Below are 27,898 nucleotides of genomic sequence, written 5' to 3' on the forward strand. Positions count from 1 at the left end.
TTTAAAGGATGTAAAATTAGCAAAATGGTTAACATTTTCAGATTTTCTACATGCATCCTGTTTCTCGTTGCAACAATTCAGATGGTGGGCTCATCAATAATAATTTGTTCATCAATGCGGATCCCACTATTATAGGCAAAGTCCAATCCCATTGCAACACCTCAAATCTATACATATAGATATTTTTTGCCATCTACATAGTAACATTGGCCAGAAAGAAATTGTTCTGACAATCTTTTTTAAGAAGGTATACAAAGTCTGATTTCAGTATTTCACATGCGTTATTCTTACCAATTTTTTCCAAAATAAAAGATAATACAATCAAGCCTATAACGCATCAGGAAACTGTCCTTCTCTTCTCTCCTTATCCCACTCTGCAATCTGTAAATAAACAAATAAATAAAAAAAATTCAGAAAAAAGATTAAAAAAAAAATTTATATTACAATGTGTTTAAATTTGTTACGAATTCCTTTATGCGAAAAATTAAAAGAGGGAAAAATTAAAAGACTTAAAGAAAAACTTGAATTGTAATTTGTGGCTCACCAATTCAGTTGGGCATGAGGACTTAAGAGAATTGCGAAGTTTATTGCATTCAGATGTCTCTTCGCCCTTTTGCTTAATGCATCTGATTAAGTTAAAAATAAAAAAGAAAAATACAAGTACTTATAAAAAAATTCGGTTACAAAACAATTATTTTAGCTGGAATAAATAAACAAAAATATACATAAAAAAAATGTTTGAAGTTACAAAAATACATACGATAATATCAAAATTTTAATGTATATACTTAAAATGACTAACAATGAATAAAACTAATCTATCATTAGAGGGACTATTTTAATTAAATTTAATACATACGCAACTATTAAAAGAGTGAGTTAGCAGTTAGCACTCTTTATCACTATTTAAGATATCCGAAGTAAAAAATAATAATTTTACCTATTTTAAAATCAAAATATTATTAAAAATAGTATCATTTTTTAGTCCTAAATTAATTGAACTCTAGTTTTACAAAATTTTTTCAGAAGTAACTAGGTGAGAAATTGAAAATATGTCTAGATTTAAAATTAAAAGAGTACTTTCACGCGAAAGTAGCTTAAATGACATTAATAGATCATAGCTTAAATGATATTGATGGATTGATGGATATAATCCATTTTAGCCTCAAAATTACGCTAATGTCTTATTTAATTTTTCTTACAAATATATTCTAAATGATTCTATATAAATTAGATTCGATTTACACTCTTTTACATATATATGTTGTACTAGTAATAAATCAAATCAACTACTATTAATACAATATATATATATAGTAAAATGTTTGATTCGATTTACTACTTGTAAATTAATTAACTATTTTTAAGTTAATTGTTTATTTATTCTGTATAACTTTAAAACATAAATATCAATAATCTGTTATAAGTGATAAAGTTATAAATATCAATAATCTGTTATAAGTGATAAATCGAATCAATCTGATACTATTTACTGTATATGTGTTATTCAAAATTTACATATATGTGTTATATTAGTAATAAATAAATTGAATCAACTAAATTTGATTTACTACTATGATAACATCTATTATATATTACATTACTAATTTCATAACCAAAATGTGTCATATTCGCTCCCTCGTTGCAATACTAATTTTATAACTAAAATGTGTCACATGTCACTCTCTCATTGCAATTGGAATCAATTCTTTTCCTTCAAAATTAAATAGTTCATCATACCTTCCTACTAATTTTACATTATTTGATAAAATTTTTCGAAGAGGTACTTGTACTTTTTAAAAGTTCAGACTCCTCATCTTGTGTTTGGTAAATAAAAAAGATCATATGTTTGTGCTTGCAACTTTTAAAAGGGTACTTTTGAAAGCACATAAGTAGAGTTTTTTCAAAGTTAGCTTGTGCTTTTTTAAAATTTAAAAGTATAATATAATTTCATATGTTAACTAATTTTCAAATTTAATACTTACATTTATGTCTATTATAGTATTTTTAAATTTTAAAAGCTATTTTACCAAACACAATTAATGTTGCTTGTATTTATTGAAAGCTAATTTTTATTTGGTTTACCAAATATAAATGCTACCATTTTTAAAAAGCTATCTTTCAAAAGTTAACTTTTATAAACTACTTTTGTCAAGTAAAATCTTTACCAAACTAAGCCTAATTTTACAACCAAAATGTGCCACATGTCACTTCCTCATTGCAATTGAAATCAAATCTTTCCCTCTAAAATTAAAGAGTTCTTCCCTCCTTCCTATTAATTTTATATTTTACATTATATTACTAATTTTACAACGAAAATGTGCCACATGTCGCTTTCTCATTACAATTGGAATCAAATCTTTCCCTCTAAAATTAAAGAGTTCTTCCATCTTTCCTACTAATTTTACAACCAAAATGTGCCACATGTCATTCCTTTGTTGCAATTGAAATCAAACTTTTCTCTCCAAAATTAAAGAATTTTCTCCTCCTCCCTCTCCCTTTATCTATCTCTCACATTCCTTCAACTACTCTATTTCTTTTATATTTCATTTTCAATGACTAATTACAAATTTGACAATCCAAATGTGCAACATGATATTCTTTAATTGTATTAAAATTAAAAATAAAATATTAAAATTGAAATTAAAATATAGCTGTATTATATATTATATTATATATTACTATCTAATTTAATAAAATGTGTCACATGACACTCTTATTAAACTTAAAAGAAAATATCTTCTTCCAAAATTAATAAACTCCCATCCTAAATTTTCTCATATACCTTTCTCCATTTTTTCTATTTTTCTCTAGCCTTCTCAGTCTATATATAATTTATTATATATTTATATATTATTATCTAATTTAATAACCAAATGTATCACATGACATTCTCTTATTAAAATTGAAAGAAAATATTTCTCTCCAAAATTAAACTCTCATCATAAATTCTCTCATCTATCTCTCGCTCTTTTTCTATTTTTCTCTACCATTTTTACTCTATATGTAATTTATAATTTAGGACAAATGACTAAAATAAATCATTTGGGTCTTAAATTTACCGAAATACAACTTTTGCATATTGCATACGCAAATGCAATTTTTCACTAAACTATATAAACTGCAAGAGGGTTCCACAGATTCCAAATGAACATAAACCGCTACACCCCTCCAACGGTTTATGTTGATATGCAAAATGGCTAGAAATCGCGGTATGGGTCTTGCAGTTTCCGTGTATTTGTGAAATGTGCATAAACCGTGTTAGTGGTCCAACGGTTTATGCTTTAATATAAATACGCGAGAGAGGAGTCGCGAATTATTCAATTTGAATCATTTTCATCTTTTTAGAGAGAGAGAGACATTCTAGAGATAGATAGATGAAAGTGTGGTGAGGAAGACAAAATTCTTCACGTTTAGAGGATTTGGCCATTCTGATTTTGTTGGACCGGGACCATGACGAACAGACGCAGTCTTTACCGGCCCAACAACGTTGCGCACGTTGCCGGCAGCATCAACGAAGAGGTAAGTTTGTTTTCTTTTAGTTACTGAATTTCATATAAAAATGTATTATGCAATATGTAGTAGTTAGAACATATAATTTAAGATTGACCAGTTTATAATTTCAAAGTTAAGACGTAAAATTTAAAGGTAGGATCAAATGTTTAAGTAGAATGATGATCCTCTTGTATTTAAGATATAGGATTCAAATTGCAAGACTTGTAGGGTGGTTGTTTAAGTATCATATTTGAAAACTAAGTTAAAATTTATAGCTTTTAAATATGTAAGTTTAAATTCTAATATTATAGTTTTAGTAAAATTTAGGGTTTAAAATTCAAAGATTAAATTTTATAAATAGAATCTAATGGTTGTATTTACATTCTTAAATTTTAAAATTATAAGTTTAGTATTTGATTATTTTAAATTAAAGATTTGAATCTTATATTTAAGTTTTATTATTTTAAATTTATCATCGTAGGACTTATGGATTTAAAAGTTGGATATTTATTACTTGTTGTGTGATACATTTAGAAGCTTTGGTAGTCTCCCATATGTGGACTTCACCAATGCAGTAACCGATAGATTTCGCGTCTCCTTCAATACAAAATTAACACACTCGGATATGTTCGTCATCATGTGGCCGAACCGTCTGCCTCCATCCTGGTGCTGGATCCACTTATCGTACTCCAATCAATTTGCCCAATCACAAATGACCGGATTCTTAGTCCTCATAATATCAAACCAATAGTCAAATTCTGCCTCAATCTTGGCATATGCTGCATTCACAAGCAGCCGCCTCGCATCCTGACCCTTGAAACTGAGGGCAAAATTAGCTGCAACATGTCGAATGCAAAACGCTCGATATGCATGAGGTGGTAGCCAACCACTATCAGGTGCCTCCAGTGCCGCCTTAATGCCGTTGTGGCTGTCAGATATCACTAGAATGCCTTCTTGTAGGGTCACATATTGATGCAAGTGGGATAAGAAAAAAGCCCAGGACTCCACATTCTCTCCTTCCATGAGTGCAAAGGCAACGGGCAAGAGATTCAAGTTTTCATCTTGAGCTATCGGTGATCGCTCGAAATCGAAGTGGCCAAGCAAGTGTGAGGTCCGTTGTACCTTCTAACCTCCCAATTACCTTTACGTTGTCGAAGTGTGGTGCGAATCATCCACGTGCAACCATTCCCGAACTTTTTGCATCTCCCATGATACTTCAGATGATCTGACTCCATCACCCGATACTCAACTCCACGACGGATGCTATAATCCTTAACACTCAACACAGCTTCCTCCTAGTCTGGAAAGCTTGGCTAATCTAAAATTCTCCAGAAGGATTTTCCTCGTGTAATTCTTGACCTTCAAAAGTGAAATCTATGTCCGGTTGGTAGCCGACGGCTTCCAAGTTCAACGTCGAAAAATGGGGCGAGTGTTGGTGGGACCCAGAACTGGATGGCCCCTGACGTGCTGGTGGATTCCTAGGAGTATCCTCGTCACTGTCCCTCAATATATAATTTGGCTCATCGTCCGAATCATCCTCTTGCATCGCATTTTCAACCCGATCTGGTTCACCGTCACCTAAAAGACTGAAAATCAAATCAGGTGAACTAGCTAACCCAGCTAGAACAGATGAAAGTTCAGCCAACAGACAACCAAATGCAGCGATAGGCATCGAGGTAGAAGCACCCCACCGTCGTCGATTAAGGAATCAACGTTGATGCCCCGGAACCATCGACACCATCTTCCAACTTGACATACAGATCGTGTATTATCACTTCCGGAAAACTGCGCCGACAATAAAACAAAACTTGCATGTCTTTGTCCGACCCTATCACAAATGTTTCATACTGCACACCAGTTGACACAACCGCAATCGGAATCTTGTAGAAACCTTCTTCACCCACTTAGCCCCACACAAGACACAACCCTGCCTTTTGCAATATACTCATCTTTAGCTCTGACAGAGTATTTGTTGACCGGATAAAAACACTCACCAATTCTTTATCAATAAACTTAACACCGTGCCTTTTACTTTTTTATTTTTTTTTTCAGAGCAATGGACTAGAATAAAAAAACTCTCCTCACTATTAATTTGTGAAGGTGTGAAAATGACCTTTTATTATCACACCACTCCCTCCTGGTTGGTATATATAGGCAGGTATATATAGGCATTTTTAGTGCAAACATAAACTGCTGGACCCCTGTCACGGTTTATGCACGTTTGACTAAATACACAAAAACCGCGAGACCCCTGCCACAGTTTCTAGCAATTTTGCATATCAACATAAACTGCTAGAGGAGTGTAGCAGTTTATGTTCATTTGGAATTCGTAGGACTCCTCTCGCAGTTTATATAATTTAGTGAAAAATTATATTTGCGTATGCAATATGCAAAAATTGTGTTTCAATAAATTTAAAGTCCAAACGTTTTATTTTAGTCATTCGCCCTATAATTTATATTTTATATTAGTAATTTAAAAAATCAAAATATATTGCCCGATATTTTTTTATTATAATTAAAATATATTTTTTTTAAATTAACAAACTCTCACTCTCAATCTTTCATCTTTATCTTTCTCTCTTTTCACTCATTCTCTATTTTTTCTATCTTTTTGTTTTATAAAAAATAAAATTAACAAAATAATATAATTCAAATAAAAAATATTATTATTATATACATATTTTTTAAAATTTTTTAATTTTTTCATTTAGTTTTAAATTTTCACTTATTCTTCTAATCTATATTTTCATTTCTCTTCTTTCAAATATTTATTAAATATAATTTGGAGAGAATACTAATGTTATAATTTAAAGTTAAAATCAAGATTATATTCAATTATTTTTAAAAAAATTAATTTTTAGTTAATTTTATAACTATCAATATTATTATTTTTATGTTAATATCTAATTATATTTTTATATACATATAGAAAAAAATATTATTTTTAAATAACAAGGATAAAAATTAATTATTTCTATTCGTGCAACAGACTTAACACCTAATTATTTCTATTTGTACAACAAACTTAACACCTAATCAAAAGTATACAAATTAAATCATTTCAAATTTTAGATATCGACTATTAAAATTAATTATTAGCAATAAATTAAACTATTTCACATGAAAATAATAACTAAAAATCTTATTATTTAATTTTTCATCTACAGAAATCCTGATCTTCTAGCCGACGAAGACTTTTATCCCATATAATCTTTTTGTAAAAGCAGTTTGATTCTATAAATCTTATGTGTCATAATCTATAATGTGAGGACAAAACCGACATAATTTTAAAAAAATTATATTCTCGTAATATAATTATAGATTAAAATACTAGTATACATGTGCTAAATAGAATTAAAATTAATTCGATTTACATAAAATTATTTAGACTTGTAACGAAAATTAAAATAGGACATTAAAATAATTTTAAAATTAAAATAGTTTATTAATGTGTTTTACCCCCAAAACTGTAAAAAAAAAAAAAAAACTTTTAATGATGACAAACACTACCATGATATTGAGGTAAACAATGAAAATACTAAACAATATGAACAATAAATATATTGGATGTTCATTTTATTAGGTGTACGAATATTTATTCTAATATTAAGATTTAGGTGGGTAGTTTAAAGGTGTAGTATGTTTTAATTTAGGGCAAAAAACCATAATAAGCCAATGTCAGGTCGAATTTACGTATATAAGCCAAAATCAAAATCGTTTCAGTAATGAGCCAAAGCATATATTAATATAAATCGAACCAGAGTGGTTCGAACTACATTCAGTAATAATTCGAACCAAAGCAGTTCGAATTACAAATACAGAGATCTAAATAAATCGAACCAAGCTGGTTCGAACTAGCAACGCACGTAATTCGAACCAAGCTGGTTCGAATTATGGAGAGAGAAGCTGCACCAAGTAATTCGAACCAAACTGGTTCGAATTATAGAGAGAGAAGCTGCACCGAGTAATTCGAACCAGGCTGGTTCGAATTACACAACCCCTAATTCGATGAAGGCTGGTTCGAATTAGTGGGCGACAGAGCAGTATATATATCGTTGTAAACGTGAGTTGCTCTCATTAGAGGGTGTAAGATGGCTAGTGAGGAGAGTTTTGTTGTTTTGGTTCACCACAGAGGATCCATTAAGAGGAAAACTCGTTCCGGTGTGAAGTTCACAGATAAGGATCCTCTCTGTATTGTCGTGAGTCCTACGACGAGCTATGATGACCTTGTTAGATCTGTGCTGATGAAGCTTGGTCTGGAAGGTGCGAAGCGGGTTAAGAAGTTTTTCTATCGCATTCCAATCATGGTCCTCCAGGATACCGTGAAGTATGATTGTTTCACGATTGGTAGTGATGAGGACTTGCAAGTCATGTTTCTTTGTCGGCGGCAGTTTCTGGAGGTGAGGACACCAGAATTGTTGGCAAAGCTGGTTGATGTGGTATCCAACTCAGGGGGTTCGAACCGGAATACCACCACTTTAGCCACGGCAGTCGGTTCTAGTTCCAGGCCTGCCGTTGCTTCTTCCTCCGTCCCTGTGTACGAGCCAGCGGTCCAACCTGTCGCCTCCCCGTCTTTTGCTGTGGATCTGAATGACAGAGTAGGCAATGAGGTAGGATCATTTGATATTCTGCCGAACGCTTTAGAAGGCGTTGCACCGCTTGGCGTTGGAGACGGATTGTTGGGTGATGCAGAGGATGATGACGTCGAGCCGGATATGATTGATGGTGACAGCGGCGATCATATTGGAGCGAGTGAGCCTGCATTGGCGGTAGGTGGTTCTAGCTCAGGCACACAGCAGTATCCACCACATTTTTTCTCTTTGGACTTGGATGCCATGAGGCAGGAGGGGGTTTCTGGGCACTCTGTTGGATTCGGAGCTAGAGATGCGGAAGGGACTACTGGTCTGACAGAGTTCCAGGTTGGTCAGCAATTTCAGGATAAAGATGAGGCCCTGTTAAGTGTGAAGACTTACAGCATCCGGCGAGGGGTACAGTACAAGGTAGTGGAGTCTGATTATCGCCGGTATGTGGGCAAGTGTTCTGAGTTTGGAAATGGGTGCACATGGTTGATTCGACTGAGTCTCCGGCAGCGCAAGGACATTTGGGAGGTCAAACGGTACAATGGACCTCACACTTGCCTTGCCACCTCCATCTCGAGTGACCACAGGAGTTTGGATTATCATGTGATATCGGCGTTCATTATGCCAATGGTTAGGGCTGATGCATCCGTCAGCATCAAGGTGCTCGTAAATGCCACGGCAGCACACTTTGGGTTTAGGCCGACTTACAGGAGGGTCTAGATGGCGAAGCAGAAGGCAATTGCCCTCATCTACGGTGACTGAGATGAGTCATACAACGAGCTCCCCAGGTGGGTGTTGGGAGTCCAGTTGACGATGCCTGGTACTGTTGCAGCCATACAGACAAGCCCCGTTCGAGTTGGTGGACAAGTAGACGAGTCTCAAGCTTATTTTCACAGACTTTTCTGGACGTTTCCACCGTGCATCGAGGCATTCCGTCATTGCAAGCCGCTAGTTAGCATTGACGGCACCCATCTGTACGGCAAGTACGGGGGAACGTTGCTCATCGCGATTGCACAGGACGGAAACTCCAACATTCTACCTGTTGCATTCGCACTAGTAGAGGGTGAGAATGCAGAGTCTTCGACATTCTTTCTCTCCCACCTTCGACAGCACGTGACACCGCAGCCGGGTCTACTGGTTATATCGGACAGGTACAACGGCATCAAGGCTGCGCTTGAGGCTCCTGACGGAGGTTGGTTACCTCCATCTGCATACCGTGCATTCTGCATTCGACACGTAGCGGCTAATTTTGCCCTTGCCTACAAGGGAAAAGATGCACGGAGGCTTCTAGTGAATGCCGCGTATGCCAAGACCGAGGTCGAGTTTGATTACTGGTTTGATATTTTGCGGTCTGAAGACCCGGCGATGTGTGAGTGGGCGAACCGGATTGATTATTCCTTGTGGACTCAGCATCGTGATGAGGGGCGGAGATTCGGTCACATGACGACGAATATCTCCGAGTGTGTGAACTCAATCCTCAAGGGTGTCAGAAACCTCCCTGTATGCTCCCTGGTGAAGGCAACATATGGAAGGCTTGCGGAACTCTTTGTTCGCAAGGGGAGAGAGGCTGAGGCCCAGATGGGAACCGGACAACAATTCAGTCAGCACTTGGTGAAGTGTATTGAGGCCAACTTGAAGATGGCCAGGTGCTTCACGGTGACTTTGTATGACCGGGATAACTCCGAGATCACCGTAGCAGAGACCACTCCGACTGGTTCTTTCTCATTGGGTAGCTACAGAGTATCGCTTGCCTCTCGGACATGTGACTGCGGGTACTTCCAGGCGCTTCATTTCCCGTGTCATTACGCACTTGCTTGTTGTGCCTACTCACGGGTTACCTGGACCTCTTATGTTCACAGCGTGTATCGGATTAGTTCGGTATTCAGTGTGTATCGGATGGGATTCACACCTCCGATCCCAGAGGGTTTCTGGCCACCATACGACGGGTCCACTGTGATACCGGACCCCTGACAAGAGGCGTGCGAGAGAGGGTCGTCCGAGGTCCACTAGGATACGGACGAATATGGACGAGGCATATCCGAACCGGCCAAAGAGGTGTGGTCTCTGTCGCCAACCCGGACACACACGTCGAAGTTGCCCACAGCTAGCTGGATCGTCTCACACAGGGGGCCATTAGTCGCCATGTTCTTAGTCTTGGTACTTAATTTTTTTAAGTTTCGCGTTTCGATGTTTTATTTAAGCACTCATGTAATTTATTGAGCTTTGTGCGTTGTATTGTGGATGCTGCGTTAACTATTGGACCTCTTATGTTTCACTTTGAGTCTTTCTGTAAGTTTGGTGAATGCAAATTTTAATAAATAAATCTACATATTACATTGTTATCTAATGCGATGACTATGATAGTCAATGATTTAACCAACAAACACCCGTTTTCAGAGTGCAACAACATGAACAAACAAAAAAAATTAAGTTGGATAAAATAACAACAAAACTACACACGGCCACCATACATGAATGAAAATGAAAATCCAACATACATGATACATGAATCATCTAAACAGATGCGAGCCCGTAATGCAACGACGGGATACCCATGTCCTATGGCCTCTGCGGATAAGCGGCTCCTCGTCCTCGATCTCATCCTCCTCCTCATCCGGGGCAGGCTATGCAGGTGGCGTAGAATGGACGGGTGCCGCAGACGGCCCGGCAAATGAATGCGATGCAGCGGTGTAGGCGGATGGTGGTGTACCTCCCAACGCAAAATGGTCAGCAACAGATGTCGTAGGAGGCTCGTTGAGATCAACATCTAAAGGTGCCTGTGTGCCGGAACTCTGACCATGCCTCCGGGCAGACACGTCCTCCTACATGATGACAGTAATCTCGTCTAGAAAGTGTGAACCCCCGAAGTCCGCATCAAGCGTATCTGCGGCAAGAAAGTCTGCCCACTGTGATCCCGGACTAACCCATGGGGTACTCTCCTGAAGAGCCTAGTCATGGCCTGGTACACCAACGAAGTAATCTCCAAAAAGCCCCACTCCAAGTCCAGCGTCACCAGTGTCAGCCCCGTCACCCATACCTGACCCATACCACTCACCTCCATGACCGCCATCATGGGTACTACCACCAGCAACTGCAACAGCCCCTGCACCATCCCCCCCCCCCACGGGCCCATGCTGATCGTCGTCATCGTCGTCATGGTCAGGACCGGGGTGGTCCGCCGCAGCACGCCCTCTTTGTCTCCCTCCCTGTCGTCGTCCGCCTCCAGCGGGACCGGCATCATCATCCTCCTGCATAGCCTGATCAAGCCACCTCTAGTCACGCTGGTTACGTCGTGTCCCCACACGAGCTCTCCGCTCAACCCGATGTCGGTCCGGCACGTCCTCAACAGGATCCATGTCAGGAACTCTACCAGCACCCCGCTGTGAGGCCTCAACTGGAATAGGAACGGCTCTCAGAACCCCCAAGTGCATCTCCGGAGACAGAAACCTCTTTCCATGCTGACTCCACCACTCGAGGAACTCATGCGACGGTCCAGGGTCGGCAACAACATCGAACCTCAGCACGGTCTCCGCACGAGAGTCCCAATAGAGATGCCACTTCTGTAAATGGTACGGAAACCATCGATCACCGCCTCTGCCGTCCTTCGACTTCAGAAAGTCGATGCTCAGGGTGGGATTCGGACGTGGCTGCACCCTTCCGAACTGTGGAAGAACCCTATCTATCTGATGCCACTCTATGACGGTAAAGTAGATCAGCGACGTCACAGACCACCACAACGCCATATGCCGAGGCTCCAAAACCTCTGGATGCACAACCTGAAGTACGTCGGGGCTGCTGTACGGTATATAGATAAACTGCACGGAGAACTCTCCATTGTCAGGGCAACTCATGGACCCAACTCATAAAGTGTGGTTAAATAAAGAAACTTATTAAGTAGCGTACTCACCTCCCTGTCCTGTAACCGGTCTATTCGCAGCCTCCACATCTGCACTCTAGGACCCTTCTTGCTACCGGAAGGGTTGTAACCTGACCACCTGCATCATACATGTGTCTTATGGCTACTTAAATGTGGGCTTAGGGTTTGTAATACATTATTAATGAACATGGAGTTATGCATATTAGATTGAAATAGAGAAGGCTGAGTAGAGTACCTCGAGGCCAATGGCCAGCTGAACGTCTCATACCCTGCAGGCATAAATCGAGAAAATCGCCAGAAGATCCAAGACTGAAGTAGCTGAAGTGGGCCCGCTAACTTGACCACATGTCTGTTCGCCACTCGGCACATGCACCGGTACAACCATGCCAGTACTGCAGAACCCCAGCTGTAGGTACCCATCTCCTCTAGCCTAGCTACGTAGGGAAGCCATCTGATGTGAATGCGGTTGCCGGACTTGTCCGCAAACAGCTGCGTACCCAACAACATGATGATGTACGCACGGACATATCACCGCACAGTCTCGTCATCGGCTCCCTCGGGGCACTCACCAAAAGTCTCCTAAAACCAGCTGCAGTTCACTGCGTACTTCTGAACCTGGCTGGGAGAAGGAACCACTCCAAGCAACTCCTCGAACCACACCCAGGCTGGACGGCCACCCTGGATGTATATCTGGAATTCTGATAGGCAGCCGTTTATGTAACGCCTGTCCACTGGCCAACCCAACTGGTATGCCACATCCTGAAGTGTGATCGTGCACTCTCTGAACGGCATATGAAACGTGTGCGTCTCCGGACGCCATCGCTCGATGAATGCACTGACAAGGGCCTCATCTAACCGGAACCATCTATCGTTCAGCCTTGCAAGATGGTATAGTCCGGCCATCTGCAAGTACGGAACGTATCTGTCATCGAGTCGCATGCCCTGCTGCCGCCGCATGCTCCTGATGCATCGCTGAGGCTGCGCATGACATGCACCGCATTGTTAGCATTAAACAACTAACAATAAACCACCAACCAACGTAAAACAGCTAGCATTAAACAACTAACATAAACCACCAACAAAAACTAACTAAATAAACCACCAACTAAACCACCATCTAACCCGCATCCTAAACGTCTCAACTAAACCACCAGCAATACCACTACGCTTTACCGCTAATATAAACCGCCACTAAAACCAAATGCAAAACCACTAAGTCACATATACCGCTAGAACAAGTTATTTCTGTACTAACCTCGTCGTTGATGACCCCGGCTATATGAGCAACTCCGTCCAAGCGATATAACCGTGCCGGATCGTCCCCCATCAGCAGAGTATTCCGTTAAGGTCTTCGTCGGAGAGAATCTGGGTCGTTTTCTCTGGGATTTGGTGGGGTAGGAGAAATGAAGAATGGTTCGAATGAGGCTGATTCGAACTCCTTATATAGCCGAATATTGAGTAATTCGAACCAGGGTGGTTCGAATTACTAATGGAGCAACGAGAAGGGTAATTCGAACCAGGTTGGTTCGAATTACATGGTTAGCTATCGTTGGTATAATTCGAACTAGCCTTGTTCGAATTATGTGTAATATAAGTTCGAACCACATCGGTTCAAATTACGTTCAACGTTTTCTCATCCTAATTCGAACTATGTTGGTTCGATTTACTAAGAAATGTAGTTCAAACCAGGCTGGTTCGAATTACCCTTCTCGTTGCTCCATTAGTAATTCGAACCACCCTGGTTCGAATTACTCAAGATTCGGCTATATAAGGAGTTTGAATCAGCCTCATTCGAACCACTCTTCATTTCACCTACCCCACCAAATCCTAGAGAAAACGACCCAGATTCTCTCCGACGAAGACCTGAACGGAATACTCTACTGATGGGAGACGATCCGGCACAGTTATATCGCTTGGACGGAGTTGCTCATATAACCGGGATCATCAACGACGAGGTTAGTACAGAAATAACTTCGTGCTAGCGGTATATGTGACTAGTAGTTTTGCATTTGGTTTTAGTGGCGATTTATGTTAGCGGTAAAGCGTAGTGGTATTGCTGGTGGTTTAGTTGAGAGATTTAGGATGCGGGTTAGATGGTGGTTTAGTTGGTGGTTTATTTAGTTAGTTTCTGTTGGTAGTTTATGTTAGTGGTTTATATTAGTGGTTTACGTTAGTTGTTTAATGCTAGCTGTTTTACGTTAGTTGGTGGTTTATTGTTAGTTGTTTAATGCTAACAATGCGGTGCATGTCATGCGCAGCCTCAGCGATGCATCAGGAGCATGCGGCGGCAGCAGGGCATGCGACTCGATGACAGATACGTTCCGTACTTGCAGATGGCCGGACTATACCATCTTGCAAGGCTGAATGATAGATGGTTCCGGTTAGACGAAGCCCTTGTCAGTGCATTCGTCGAGCGATGACGTCCGGAGACGCACACGTTTCATATGCCGTTCGGAGAGTGCACGATCACACTTCAGGACGTGGCATACCAGTTGGGTTTGCCAGTGGACGGGCGTTACGTGAGCGGTTGCCTATCAGAATTCCAGATATACATCCAGGGTGGCCGTCCAGCCTGGGTGTGGTTCGAGGAATTGCTTGGAGTGGTTCCTCCTCCCAGCCAGGTTCAGAAGTACGCAGTGAACTGCAGCTGGTTCCAGGAGACTTTTGGTGAGTACCCCGAAGGAGCCGATGACGAGACTGTGCGGCGATATGCCGATGCGTACATCATGATGTTGTTGGGTACGCAGCTGTTTGTGGACAAGTCCGGCAACCACATTTACATCAGATGGCTTCCCTACATAGCTAGGCTGGAGGAGATAGGTACCTACAGCTGGGGTTCTGTAGCACTGGCATGGTTGTACCGGTGCATGGGCCGAGTGGCGAACAGACATGTGGTCAAGTTAGCGAGCCCACTTCAGCTACTTCAGTCTTGGATCTTCTGGCGATTTCCTCGGTTTAGGCCTGCCGGGTATGAGACGTTCAGCTGGCCATTGGCCTCGAGGTACTCTACTCAGCCTTCTCTATTTCAATCTAATATGCATAACTCCATGTTCATTAATAATGTATTACAAACCCTAAGCACACATTTAAGTAGCCATAAGACACATGTTTGATGTAGGTGGTCAGGTTACAACCCTTCCGGTAGCGAGAAGGGTCCTAGAGTGCAGATGTGGAGGCTGCGGATAGACCGGTTACAGGACAGGGAGGTGAGTATGCTACTTAATAAGTTTCTTTATTTAACCACACTTTATGAGTTGGGTCCATGAGTTGCCCTGACAATGGAGAGTTCTCCGTGCAGTTTATCTGGATGCCGTACAGCAGCCTCGACGTACTTCAGGTTGTGCATCCAGAGGTTTTGGAGCCTCGGCATATGGCGTTGTGGCGGTCTGTGACGTCGCTGATCTACTTTGCCGTCATAGAGTGGCATCAGATAGATAGGGTTCTTCCACAGTTCGGAAGGGTGCAGCCACGTCCGAATCCCGCCCTGAACATCGACTTTCTGATGTGGAAGGACGGCAGAGGCGGTGATCGATGATTCCCGTACCATTTGCAGAAGTGGCATCTCTATTGGGACTCTCGTGTGGAGACCGTGCTGAGGTTCGATGTTGTTGCCGACCCTGGACCGTCGCATGAGTTCCTCGAGTGGTGGAGTCAGCATGGAAAGAGGTTTCTGTCTCCGGAAATGCACTTGGGGATCCGAGAGCCGTTCCTATTCCAGTTGAGGCCTCACAGCGAGGTGCTGGTAGAGTTCCTGACATGGATCCTGTTGAGGACGTGCCGGACTGACGTCGGATTGAACGGAGAGCTCGTGTGGGGACACGACATAGCCAGCGTGACTGGAGGTGGCTTGATCAGGCTATGCAGGAGGATGATGATGCCGGTCCCGCTGGAGGCGGACGACGATAGGGAGGGAGACAGAGAGGGCGTGCTGCGGCGGACCACCCCGGTCCTGACCAATGACAACGATGACGACGATCAGCATGGGCCCGTGGGGGGGGATGGTGCAGTGGCTGTTGCAGTTGCTGGTGGTAGTACCTATGATGGCGGACATGAAGGTAAGTGGTATGGGTCAGGTATGAGTGACGGGGCTGACACTGGTGACGCTGGACTTGGAGCGGGGCCTTTTGGAGATTACTTCGTTGGTGTACCAGGCCATGACCAGGCTCTTCAGGAGAGTACCCCATGGGTTAGTCCAGGATCACAGTGGGCAGACTTTCTTGCCGCAGATACGCTTGATGCAGACTTCGAGGGTTCACACTTTCGAGACGAGATTACTGTCATCATGCAGGAGGACGTGTCTGCCCGGAGGCGTGGTCAGAGTTCTGGTACACAGGCACCTTTAGATGTCGATCTGAACGAGCCTCCTACGACATCTGTTGCTGACCATTTTGCGTTGGGAGGTACACCACCATCCGCCTACACCGCTGCATCACATTCAGTTGTCGGGCTGTCTGCGGCACCCGTCCATTCTACGCCACCTGCACAGCCTGCCCCGGATGAGGAGGAGGATGAGATCGAGGACGAGGAGCCGCTTATCCGCAGAGGTCAAAGGACACGGGTACTCCGTCGTTGCTTTACGAGCTCGCATCTGTTTAGATGATTCATGTATCATGTATGTTGAATTTTCATTTTCATTCATGTATGGTGGCCGTGTGTAGTTTTGTTGTTATTTTAGCCAACTTAATTTTGTTTGTTTGTTCATGTTGTTGCACTCTGAAAACGGGTGTTTGTTGGTTATATCATTGACTATCATAGTCATCGCATTAGATAACAATGTAATATGCAGATTTATTTATTAAAAATTGCATTCACCAAACTTACAGAAAGACTCAAAGTGAAACATAAGAGGTCCAATAGTTAACGCAGCATCCACAATACAACGCACAAAGCTCAATAAATTACATGAGTGCTTAAATAAAACATCGAAACGCGAAACTTAAAAAAATTAAGTACCAAGACTAAGAACATGGCGACTAATGGCCCCCTGTGTGAGACGATCCAGCTAGCTGTGGGCAACTTTGACGTGTGTGTCCGGGTTGGCGACAGAGACCACACCTCTTTGGCCGGTTCAGATCTGCCTCGTCCATATTCGTCCGTATCCTAGTGGACCTCGGATGACCCTCTCTCGCACGCCTCTTGTCAGGGTCCGGTATCACAGTGGGCCCGTCGTATGGTGGCCAGAAACCCTCCGGGATCGGAGGTGTGAATCTCATCCGATACACACTGAATACCGAACTAATCCGATACACGCTGTGAACATAAGAGGTCCAGGTAACCCGTGAGTAGACACAACAAGCAAGTGCGTGCTGACACGGGAAATGAAGCGCCTGGAAGTACCCGCAGTCACATGTCTGAGAGGCAAGCGATACTCTGTAGCTACCCAATGAGAAAGAACCAGTCGGAGTGGTCTCTGTTACGGTGAACTCGGAGTTATCCCGGTCATACAAAGTCACGGTGAAGCACCTGGCCATCTTCAAGTTGGCCTCAATACACTTCACCAAGTGCTGACTGAATTGTTGTCCGGTTCCCATCTGGGCCTCAGCCTCTCTCCCCTTGCGAATAAAGAGTTCCGCAAGCCTTCCATATGTTGCCTTCACCAGGGAGCATACAGGGAGGTTTCTGACACCCTTGAGGATTGAGTTCACACACTCGGAGATATTCGTCGTCATGTTACCGAATCTCCGCCCCTCATCACGATGCTGAGTCCACAAGGAATAATCAATCCGGTTCGCCCACTCACACATCGCCCAGGTCTTCAGACCGCAAAATATCAAACCAGTAATCAAACTCGACCTCGGTCTTGGCATACGCGGCATTCACTAGAAGCCTCCGTGCATCTTTGCCCTTGAAGGTAAGGGCAAAATTAGCCGCTACGTGTCGAATGCTGAATGCACGGTATGCAGATGGAGGTAACCAACCTCCGTCAGGAGCCTCAAGCGCAGCCTTGATGCCGTTGTGCCTGTCCGATATAACCAGTAGACCCAACTGCGGTGTCACGTGCTGTCGAAGGTGGGAGAGAAAGAATGTCCAAGACTCTGCATTCTCACCCTCTACTAGTGCGAATGCAACAGGTAAAATGTTGGAGTTCCCGTCCTGTGCAATCGCGATGAGCAACGTTCCCCCGTACTTGCCGTACAGATGGGTGCCGTCAATGCTAACTAGCGGCTTGCAATGACGGAATGCCTCGATGCACGGTGGAAACATCTAGAAAAGTCTGTGAAAATAAGCTTGAGACTCGTCTACTTGTCCACCAACTCGAACGGGGCTCGTCCGTAGGACTGCAACAGTACCAGACATCGTCAACTGAACTCCCAACACCCACCTGGGGAGCTCGTTGTATGACTTATCCCAGTCACCGTAGATGAGGGCAATTGCCTTCTGCTTCGCCATCTAGACCCTCCTGTAAGTCGGCCTAAACCCAAGGTGTGCTGCCGTGGCATTTAGGAGCACCTTGATGCTGACGGATGCATCAGCCCTAACCATTGGCATAATGAACGCCGATATCACATGATAATCCAAACTCCTGTGGTCATTCGAGATGGAGGTGGCAAGGCAAGTGTGAGGTCCATTGTACCGTTTGACCTCCCAAATGCCCTTGCGCTGCCGGAGACTCAGTCGAATCAACCATGTGCACTCATTCCCAAACTCAGAACACTTGCCCACATACCGGCGATAATCAAACTCTACTACCTTGTACTGTACCCCTCGCCGGATGCTGTAAGTCTTCACACTTAACAGGGCCTCATCTTTATCCTGAAATTGCTGACCAACCTGGAACTCTGTCAGACCAGTAGTCCCTTCCGCATCTCTAGCTCCGAATCCAACAGAGTTTCCAGAAACCCCCTCCTGCCTCATGGCATCCAAGTCCAAAGAGAAAAAATGTGGTGGATACTGCTGTGTGCCAGAGCTAGAACCACCTACCGCCAATGCAGGCTCACTCGCTCCAATATGATCGCCGCTGTCATCATCAATCATATCCGGCTCGACGTCATCATCCTCTGCATCACCCAACAATCCGTCTCCAACGCCAAGCGGTGCAACGCCTTCTAAAGCGTTCGACAGAATATCAAATGATCCTACCTCGTTGCCTACTCTGTCATTCAGATCCACAGCAAAAGACGGGGAGGCGACAGGTTGGACCGCTGGCTCGTACACAGGGACGGAAGAAGAAGCAACGGCAGGCCTGGAACTAGAACCGGCTGCCGTGGCTAAAGTGGTGGTATTCCGGTTCGAACCCCCTGAGCTGGATACCACATCAACCAGCTTTGCCAACAATTCTGGTGTCCTCACCTCCGAAAACTGCCGCCGACAAAAAAACATAACTTGCAAGTCCTCATCACTACCAATCGTGAAACAATCATACTTCACGGTATCCTGGAGGACCGTGATTGGAATGCGATAGAAAAACTTCTTAACCCGCTTCGCACCTTCCAGACCAAGCTTCATCAGCACAGATCTAACAAGGTCATCATAGCTCGTCGTAAGACTCACGACAATACAGATAAGATCCTTATCTGTGAACTTTACACCAGAACGAATTTTCCTCTTAATGGATCCTCTGTAGTGAACCAAAACAACAAAACTCTCCTCACTAGCCATCTTACACCCTCTAATGAGAGCAACTCACGTTTACAACGATATATATACTGCTTTGTCTCCCACTAATTCGAACCAGCCTTCATCGAATTAGGGGTTGTGTAATTCAAACCAGCCTGGTTCGAATTACTCGGTGCAGCTTCTCTCTCTATAATTCGAACCAGTTTGGTTTGAATTACTTGGTGCAGCTTCTCTCTCTCCATAATTCGAACCAACTTGATTCGAATTACGTGCGTTGCTAGTTCGAACCAGCTTGGTTCGATTTATTTAGATCTCTATATTTGTAATTCGAACTGTTTTGGTTCGAATTATTACTGAATGCAATTCGAACCACTCTGGTTCGATTTATATTAATATATGCTTTGGTTCATTACTGAAACGATTTTGATTTTAGCTTATATACGTAAATTCGACCTGACATTGGCTTATTATGGTTTTTTGCCCTCAAAAAAATTATTGGTTACCTATCATAACCCTTATTAAAATCACCAACGGTAAAACATCGTCCTTTGTAGTCCTATTAAAATCACCAACGGTAAAACATCACGGTAAAACATCGTCCTTTGTAGTCCTATTAAAATCACCAACGGTAAAACATCGTCCTTTGTATAAGACTACGCGTCTGCAATTTGGTTTCAAACTGTATTTATTGAAGGGAAGTTCTACGGTGCTTATCACACAAATAAGCATGCTATATTGATCTTAGGTGTCAGTCACGTAATTTTTTTAAAATAAAAAAAAAATTAAATTAAAGAAAAATGTTTTAAGAATGTCAGTTAGACATACATGACGTCAACTTGTAAAATTTTTAATTTGAGACCAAATTTTTTTAAATGAAAAAGAAAAAATATTAAATTATAACAAAAAATTTCAAATTCTAAAATATGTCTCCTAAAGAAACTAACTATTACGTCTATATGCAGAATTTTTTCAATAAAAAAATTATTTATTACATTATTTTAATAATTTTATCATATTAATATAACTTTTAATGAATTTTATTTTATTTTAATTAAAATAATAATGTATCATAATAATACAAATTCTGGAAATATTTTTTTAAATAAATAAATTAAATATTTTATTTATTAAAATATATTATTTAGGAGAAATTTATTAATTTATGTAATATTAGTTATTTTTTTTAAGTTATTTTTTTCGTGTCAAAAATATAAAAATTAATAGAATATATTTTTTTTAAAATATGTGTTCAAAGCTTAATAAATTTTTAATTGCGGATATTTTTAACTTGCATTGTAAAAAATTATTCTATTAATTTTAATATACTTGCATTGTAAAAAATTATTCTATTAATTTTAATATTTTTTAATTAGTAAAAACTTATTTAAAAATTAAAAATAATATAAAAATTTAATTAAAAAATTATAATAATTTAATTATAAATTTAATAAAATTATAAAAATTAAAAAAATTAAATATTTTAATAAATATTAAGTTAATATATATTTTATAAATAAAATTATTTTAATTTCAATTTTTACTCAAATATAACGAATAATTTATCCTATTTTTTATTTTATAATGGAGCCATAAATGCATCAATTCCAATAAGATTGAAATGTTACAGATTGACGTGATATATGATTGTAACGTACTTATAATAGAACGTTTTCTTTTAATTTAATTTTTTTCATTTTAAAAACAAAATTGCTTTCAATCCTCACTGATTGACACGTAAGGTCAGTATATCATACTTATTTTTGCTGTAAGCACCATAGAATTCTCCTTTATTGAAAGTCTTCTTTTATATTATTTATGTCTTGTTATATTATTTATGTCTTGTTCTGTTCATCTTAAATAATTAAAAAAAAAAACCTAAATTGATATGTGAATATTTCATTTGGTTTGATGAGTCGAAAATAAATATAGAGATAAAACAATTTTAGATGCTAATTTATTGTAACATTTATTTTCTGAAAGACAAAATGTTGTTTTGAGTCAGGAGATGGATTCAGATGATATAACTGTGAGATTGACGATGAATCAACTAGGATGAGAGCTGAAATTAGTGACTTTAAAAAATTAATAATTAAGTTATAGATAAAAATAGTTATTTGAAATTTTACTAAAAATTGATACTCTTCTATCTTTTAAAAAAATGATGCTCTATCTTTTAATAACAATATTTTGTTGATTTTAAAATAAATAAAATTGTTATTTTTCACCTAAGATACCCTATACAATGATAATGTTAAAAAATGCTAACTCACCGTTTTAATGACCTATATACTAAACTTTAACGAAAACAACAGATTAATTTTGTCTGGTTAGACATCTTTAATATGTAAATTGGAATTTTAATTTTATTATGTGCACAAAAATCTTTCTGTGTCCATCTACCCATTTACTCTTTTAGTTAATTTGAAGAAAAATAAAATCACTTAATTATAATGAAAAAGATAATTAATAAGAAAGAAAACTCTTTTTTTTTTTGGTGAACGAAAGAAAACTCTTTTAATTACTTCACCCTTCACCCTTCGTTCTTAAAAAAAATTAACGGTAAACCCAATACTTTATAAATAATAAGTAAAAAATATATAGAACCAAAAAGTGCCAGTAAAAAAATAAATAACATAATTAATTTATAATTATCTTAATTAGTTTAAATTTTTTTTATTTACAGTATTTGTTATATATTAATTCCTGTTTTATTAAAATCAGCTTTTAAGTAATATGTTCCAAAAAATGCTCCTGGTATCACGGAGCAGAAATCAAGTATGATTCTTCACCCTCTATTTCTTTTGGTCGCTAATTTAAAACCATCTAATTTAGAAAAAAAAAAAAAAACATCCTAATGCCTAACATAAAGACTATTTACGTAGAGATTTTAGATTCACACAAAGATATTTAACTGACTTTTAACTGTACCCTTTTAGTTTCCTAGCATTGTTGTAATAATTATCATCTCCACTTACCTGTGATATTCCACATACTTTACGTAACAGTGCCGCGTTTGGTAATCCGTGGTTGCTACTTTGGCACCATTTTCATCCTGTTTCATTAGGGCATCAAAATCAGCGGGCAAGGTTAATTAACATCCACTTTGTCTTGCAAGAAACTCAGGTTTTCATGAGTTTTGCCATGCAAACTAATTCATCATAATAAGGTAGGTAAGATAAATATATATAGCATTAAAATGTAGTTACCTGGTTGCTTCTCTTAGCGTCGATGTAACCCGTGGAAGAAGGAGGAGGAGGTGGAGAAACGGTGCCGAATTCGTGAGGGGGCCTCGGAGCTTGCTCGCCACGCGCCACTTTGCTCACGTCCCTAGCCCTCATCTTATCATGCGGATCCAACGGTGTTCCTGCCGTCGACATTAACGATTCTTTATTTCTGTATATGCCTTTGCAACTGCGTTTGTTTTTCTTTGTTTTTTGGTTTAATTTGTAGGTGAATGAATGGGTGTTGATAGAGTAGTGTAGTAATGCCACGCTGCAAGACACCTAGCTTTCGGCGTTACAAGTGTCACCGTTCTGAAGCACATCAACGTCTCTTTTTTTATTCCTTCTCACTTCCTTTGGAGAAAGATACTAGATAGTATGGAAAAAGATAATAAAGCATTTTTTGGCAATAGGAAACACTATGAATAGTTGAATTTCCTGGATCCGATCCAATAAATTAATGGGCTAGTACCTACGAGTTTGCACTGTGCTGTCAATAATATTATTTAATTTATATTTAAGAGTATAATAAAGATGTTAAAACCGATTTGAACCGAATTAAATTGATCAACCAAATAAAAAAAATTGAAAATCGAAAACATATTTTGCTATTTTTATTGTGGTTCGGTTCGGTTTTTAATTCTGACAATAAAAATTTCAATCAAATCGAATCGAATCGATATGTTAAAAAAATCCTAAAAAATTAACCCCATACTCCAAATGTAACCTAGCCGCTCTCTTTGCTCAGTCTCTCTTTGCATTGGAGTCTCGAGGTCGGTGGCGAACCCACCTTCTTGCAGCACCTTCCAACGCTGGCGAAACCCTCCTCCCACCACCTCGCAGCGCTGCTAAAACCTTTCTCCCAGCACCGCCGAACCTTTCCTCCCAAGACCTCCTTGCGGACAGCACCACCCAACCCCAGCCAGCACCACCCTCGCGGTCGTCGACACTACACCACCAAACACCATCCAGTAGCCAGCAGTGCACCACCTCCCGGCACCACCCACAGCACCGTTTCTGGCCACCTGCAGCACCACCCACTCACCAAGAGCCATCCAGCCACCGATTTAAGTTAGATATAGAGCCCGAGCCACCGAGTCAGGTATGTAATTTGACTAATTTTTGTTCAATAATCATTGGTTCATTGTTACTGGTTGTTGGTATTGTTTACTTTATTTGTTGTTCGGTGTTCATTCACTACCAGAAATACGGGCGTTACCAACGAAAAGATACCCACGAACGAAAAACAGTGACAAATCTATATGATTGTGGTAACCATTTGCAACGTTTTGCATCTCCGTGGCCAAATTTTGTGGAGCTTTTCGACGGTTTTATTTGTTTGTGGCCAAATTGAGATGAATTCTCTCGATTACCACAGACCCAATGATCACCGTAACGAAATCGAACGATTTTCACTTCTAAATTCCACACTTAATTTGGTGTTTCTCTCTGTCCCTCTCAAAATATTTTTATGCAGTTTATACTTTTTACAAATTTAAACTCTAATCTAAGGTAAATTCGATTTATCAGGGTGCAGGCTTTTTCAATTTCCCAATTGTTGGTTTCTTCTCCCTCCTTCCGAGAGTGTTGCCATGAAAAATTAATAAAGTATGCTAATAATTTAATTTTGGGTTAATAATTAAATTCGTCCCTGAAAGATTACTCATTCTTCAAATTAGTTCTTAAAAATTTTTTTTAGTCATATTAGTCCTTGAAAGATAAAACATAAGTCAAATTGGTTCTTCCGTTAGTTAGATGATGGCATGTCACGTTAAGTACCACGTGGCATGATGACGTGGTAGGTTAATGCCACGTGTCACAAAATGATTGGTTGACATGTCACTTGACATGTAAAAAAGTTACTTATAATAAAAATAGTCCCTGAAAGTCTAGACGTAAGTCATTTTCATCCCTAAAATTTTAAAAATTAATCAAATTAGTCCTTATATAATTTTTTTAATTTTTTTCATAATATTAAATTTAAAATATTTTTTGATAGTACTATTTTTAACATTATTTTTTAGACCTTAATAAACAAAATTCTCTTTACATAAAATAATAAAAATAATTAAATTATTATAAATTTATTTTGTCATTTGTATTTTAAAATTTTATATTTTTAAATTATAAACTTTTTATAGTGAAATTTTTTTATTTAAACAAATTTGTCAAATTATTGTTGATTATATATTTAAACATTTAATATTTTAAATCTCACTAAATAATATAGTAGTTATTTTAAAATTTAAATCTTTTAAAATTTTTAAAATATAATTTTTATTATTGTTTAATTAATATGGTAGAACTCAATAATTGAAAGACCGATTTGTAGGATCACTTATTGAATCTTAATATTTTAATTTTATTTTTTTTAAAATAACTACTTTTTTATTTAGTGAGATTTAAAAGATTAAAACATTTAAAATAACTACTATATTTATTTAGTAAAATTTAAAATATTAAAACTAGTTATGTACTTGTTATATACTAAAAATTTTAATATTTTGAATTTTACTAAATAAATATAGTAATTATTTTAAATATTTTAATCTTTTTCATCTCACTGAATAAATATAGTAGTTATTTTAAAAAATACATATTAAAATATTAAGATTTAACAAGTAATCCCATAAATCCATTTTTTAATTTTTGAGTTGTACCATATAAATTAAACAATATTAAAAGTTATAATTTTAAAAAATTTAAAAGATTTAATTTTAAAATAACTATTATATTATTTAGTGAGATTTAAAATATTAAATTTTTAAATATATAATCAACAATAATTTGATAAACTCGTTTAAATAAAAAAATTCACTATAAAAACTTATAATTTGAAAATATAAAATTTTAAAATACAAATGACAAAATAACTTTATAATAATTTAATTATTTTTCTTATTTTATATAATGAGAATTTTTTATTTATTAAGGTTTAAAAATAATATTAAAATTAATAATGTAAAAAATATTTCAAACTTAATATTATGAACAAAAAATAAAAAAATTATATAAGGACTAATTTGATTAATTTTTAAAATTTTAGGGATGAATATGACTTACATTTAGACTTTCAGGGACTATTTTAATTATAAATAACTATTTTATATGTCAAGTAATACGTGGCGTGTTAGGTGTCACTGACTTGACACGTCAACCAATCATCTTATGACACGTGACGTTAACTTACCACGTCATCATCTAACTAGCGGAAGAACTAATTTAACTTACATTTTATTTTTTAAGGACTAAAATGACTAAAAAAATTTTTTGAGGAATAATTTAAAAAATAAATGACCTTTCAAGAACGAATTTAACTATTAACCTATTTGATTTTAGATGTTGTTAATAATGTACGATTTTCTTACTTTATATGATTTTTAAACCCTATCATCTCTCTGAATCATGTGTTTTTTTAAAATTAGTCAAATCAGCTCATTTTCCTTTTTTGATTTAACAATAATTTTTTAGTGTGGTTGTTGTGGAAACTCTATTCTTGAAAAGGTTGAATGGTAAAACGCATTGATTTCATTTGCTATAAACAATATATATATACACTATGATCTAAGGGTGAAGTTTCTATATCTAATTAACTCTAACTGAATACATGTACAGCATATGTGATGCCAACTAAGCTAAAACTAACTCCAACTAACTTCTTATTAACTTAATTTGTCTTCTAGCTAACCTTCACTTTGATTCCTTATAATCACAGTTATGTTCCTTACTTGTATAAAAAGCATATGATAGTGTAACTAAAGAGACTAAATCATATACATATAATTTCACTATTTATATTTTGTAGTTGTCACATTTTTTTGTTCGTGTTTTTTCTAGTCAAATGTAATTTCGGGTGCCAATTCTACCGTATATATTAATTTAGAGGCTTTAGTGATGAAATAAAAAGATTCAGTTGAAAATGAATGTTAAAATTATAAAAAGAGTATTAAAAGAATACAAAAAAAAAGTATATATTTATCTTTGATAAAATAATTCTAACTAATTTTAGAAAGTAAAAAATACTAACGATGATTAATTAGAATAATAACTAATTTAATTACTCACTACTTACTTACTCACTATTAATTTATGGCAACATTAATCAACAGAGTCCTAATTTTTAAAATTCAAAATATTAGTTTTACACCTACATTTTATTATTCTATCTATTTATTATCATTTTTATTAATTTAATAAAAAAATAAATTAAAATTAACTTCATGGAAGTTCATTTTTTAACTATATACACAATTTTTATTCTTTTTCAATTCAAAAGTATCAAATTCTTAAGATTAAGTTTATCTATTTTAATTTTTACTGATGCATTTTTTTAAAATTCAATGAGTCAAAATTTCAAATTTTAATTAATATGTGAAATTTTTGAAATATAGTTTAAAGTTATAAATTTTACAATTTGATATTTTTTATCAAAATTAAATTTTACTCTAAATTAAAAATTATAGTTACTTCACTAAATAAATTTCAAATTAACGTCTATAATAAGATAAATGACATTTTTAGCGACAATGTTAAGCTTAACCTTTATTTAGTAGCCCACTCACCCAATTTTAACAATAATTCCCTCACACTATTCTTTTTTCCCAAATTTCTGTCTGTTAGCTTCTGCAATTGATTCAAGTTTGATAACATGCAGCCAACCCTTTCACTAATAACATTCTCTTTAGTTTTTCCAAATCGTAATTTCTTCGCTCCTGCATTCAGATCAAGCCAGCTAACCCGCTCAATCCGTTCCTATTTAGGTTCTAGGTACGATCGGACGTTTTATGGAAGAGCAGAGGACCACGATTTGCCGTTCGAGTCGCCGAATAAGCAAGCAAAATCGGCGGAATCTGATTCTACCAGCAAACCCAATCGCCAAGAAGACTTGAAGGAACCCTAAGTTGCTCCATTGCATCTCCCTCACCGTCACTTTCTCTGTAGGTAGTGCTCTGAATCTTGCCTTTCTCTGTAGGTAGTGCTCTGAACCCAGCCTCTTGTATAGTTTGAATATTAGTGCCTATAGGTTCCTCCGATGGAGTACTCTTCTCAAGAGTATTACTCAATGCATCCGAAGAAGACATTCTATAAATCAAGAAATATAAATCATGAATTAAAATCACATAAATCCAACTCAGATATTTCCATAATACGTTTAACTTAGTTTTAAG

The 27,898-nt window shown here is 38.0% G+C and overlaps 1 protein-coding gene and 1 pseudogene across 2 annotated transcripts; both read right to left on the reverse strand.

Annotated features, from left to right (window-relative positions):
• Positions 1-146: 146 nt before the first annotated feature.
• LOC107642624 (Cytochrome c oxidase, subunit Vib family protein) lies at positions 147-23,045 on the reverse strand. Its single transcript, XM_016346032.3, has 4 exons — positions 22,716-23,045; positions 22,485-22,561; positions 545-626; positions 147-381 (listed from the first exon to the last, which is right to left on the reverse strand). The coding sequence occupies exons 1-4, from the start codon at positions 22,884-22,886 to the stop codon at positions 328-330; spliced, it is 384 nt and encodes a 127-aa protein (XP_016201518.1). The 5' UTR covers positions 22,887-23,045; the 3' UTR covers positions 147-327.
• On the reverse strand, positions 10,370-13,054 carry LOC148563259 (serine/threonine-protein phosphatase 7 long form homolog; annotated as a pseudogene). The gene is made up of 3 exons (XR_015883548.1): positions 12,188-13,054; positions 11,983-12,070; positions 10,370-11,890 (listed from the first exon to the last, which is right to left on the reverse strand). The product of XR_015883548.1 is annotated as a serine/threonine-protein phosphatase 7 long form homolog (transcript).
• Positions 23,046-27,898: the final 4,853 nt, after the last annotated feature.

The sequence above is a fragment of the Arachis ipaensis genome, chromosome B5 (assembly GCF_059453495.1).
Source record: "Arachis ipaensis isolate K30076 ecotype BB chromosome B5, ASM5945349v1, whole genome shotgun sequence".
Classification (NCBI taxonomy): domain Eukaryota; kingdom Viridiplantae; phylum Streptophyta; class Magnoliopsida; order Fabales; family Fabaceae; genus Arachis; species Arachis ipaensis.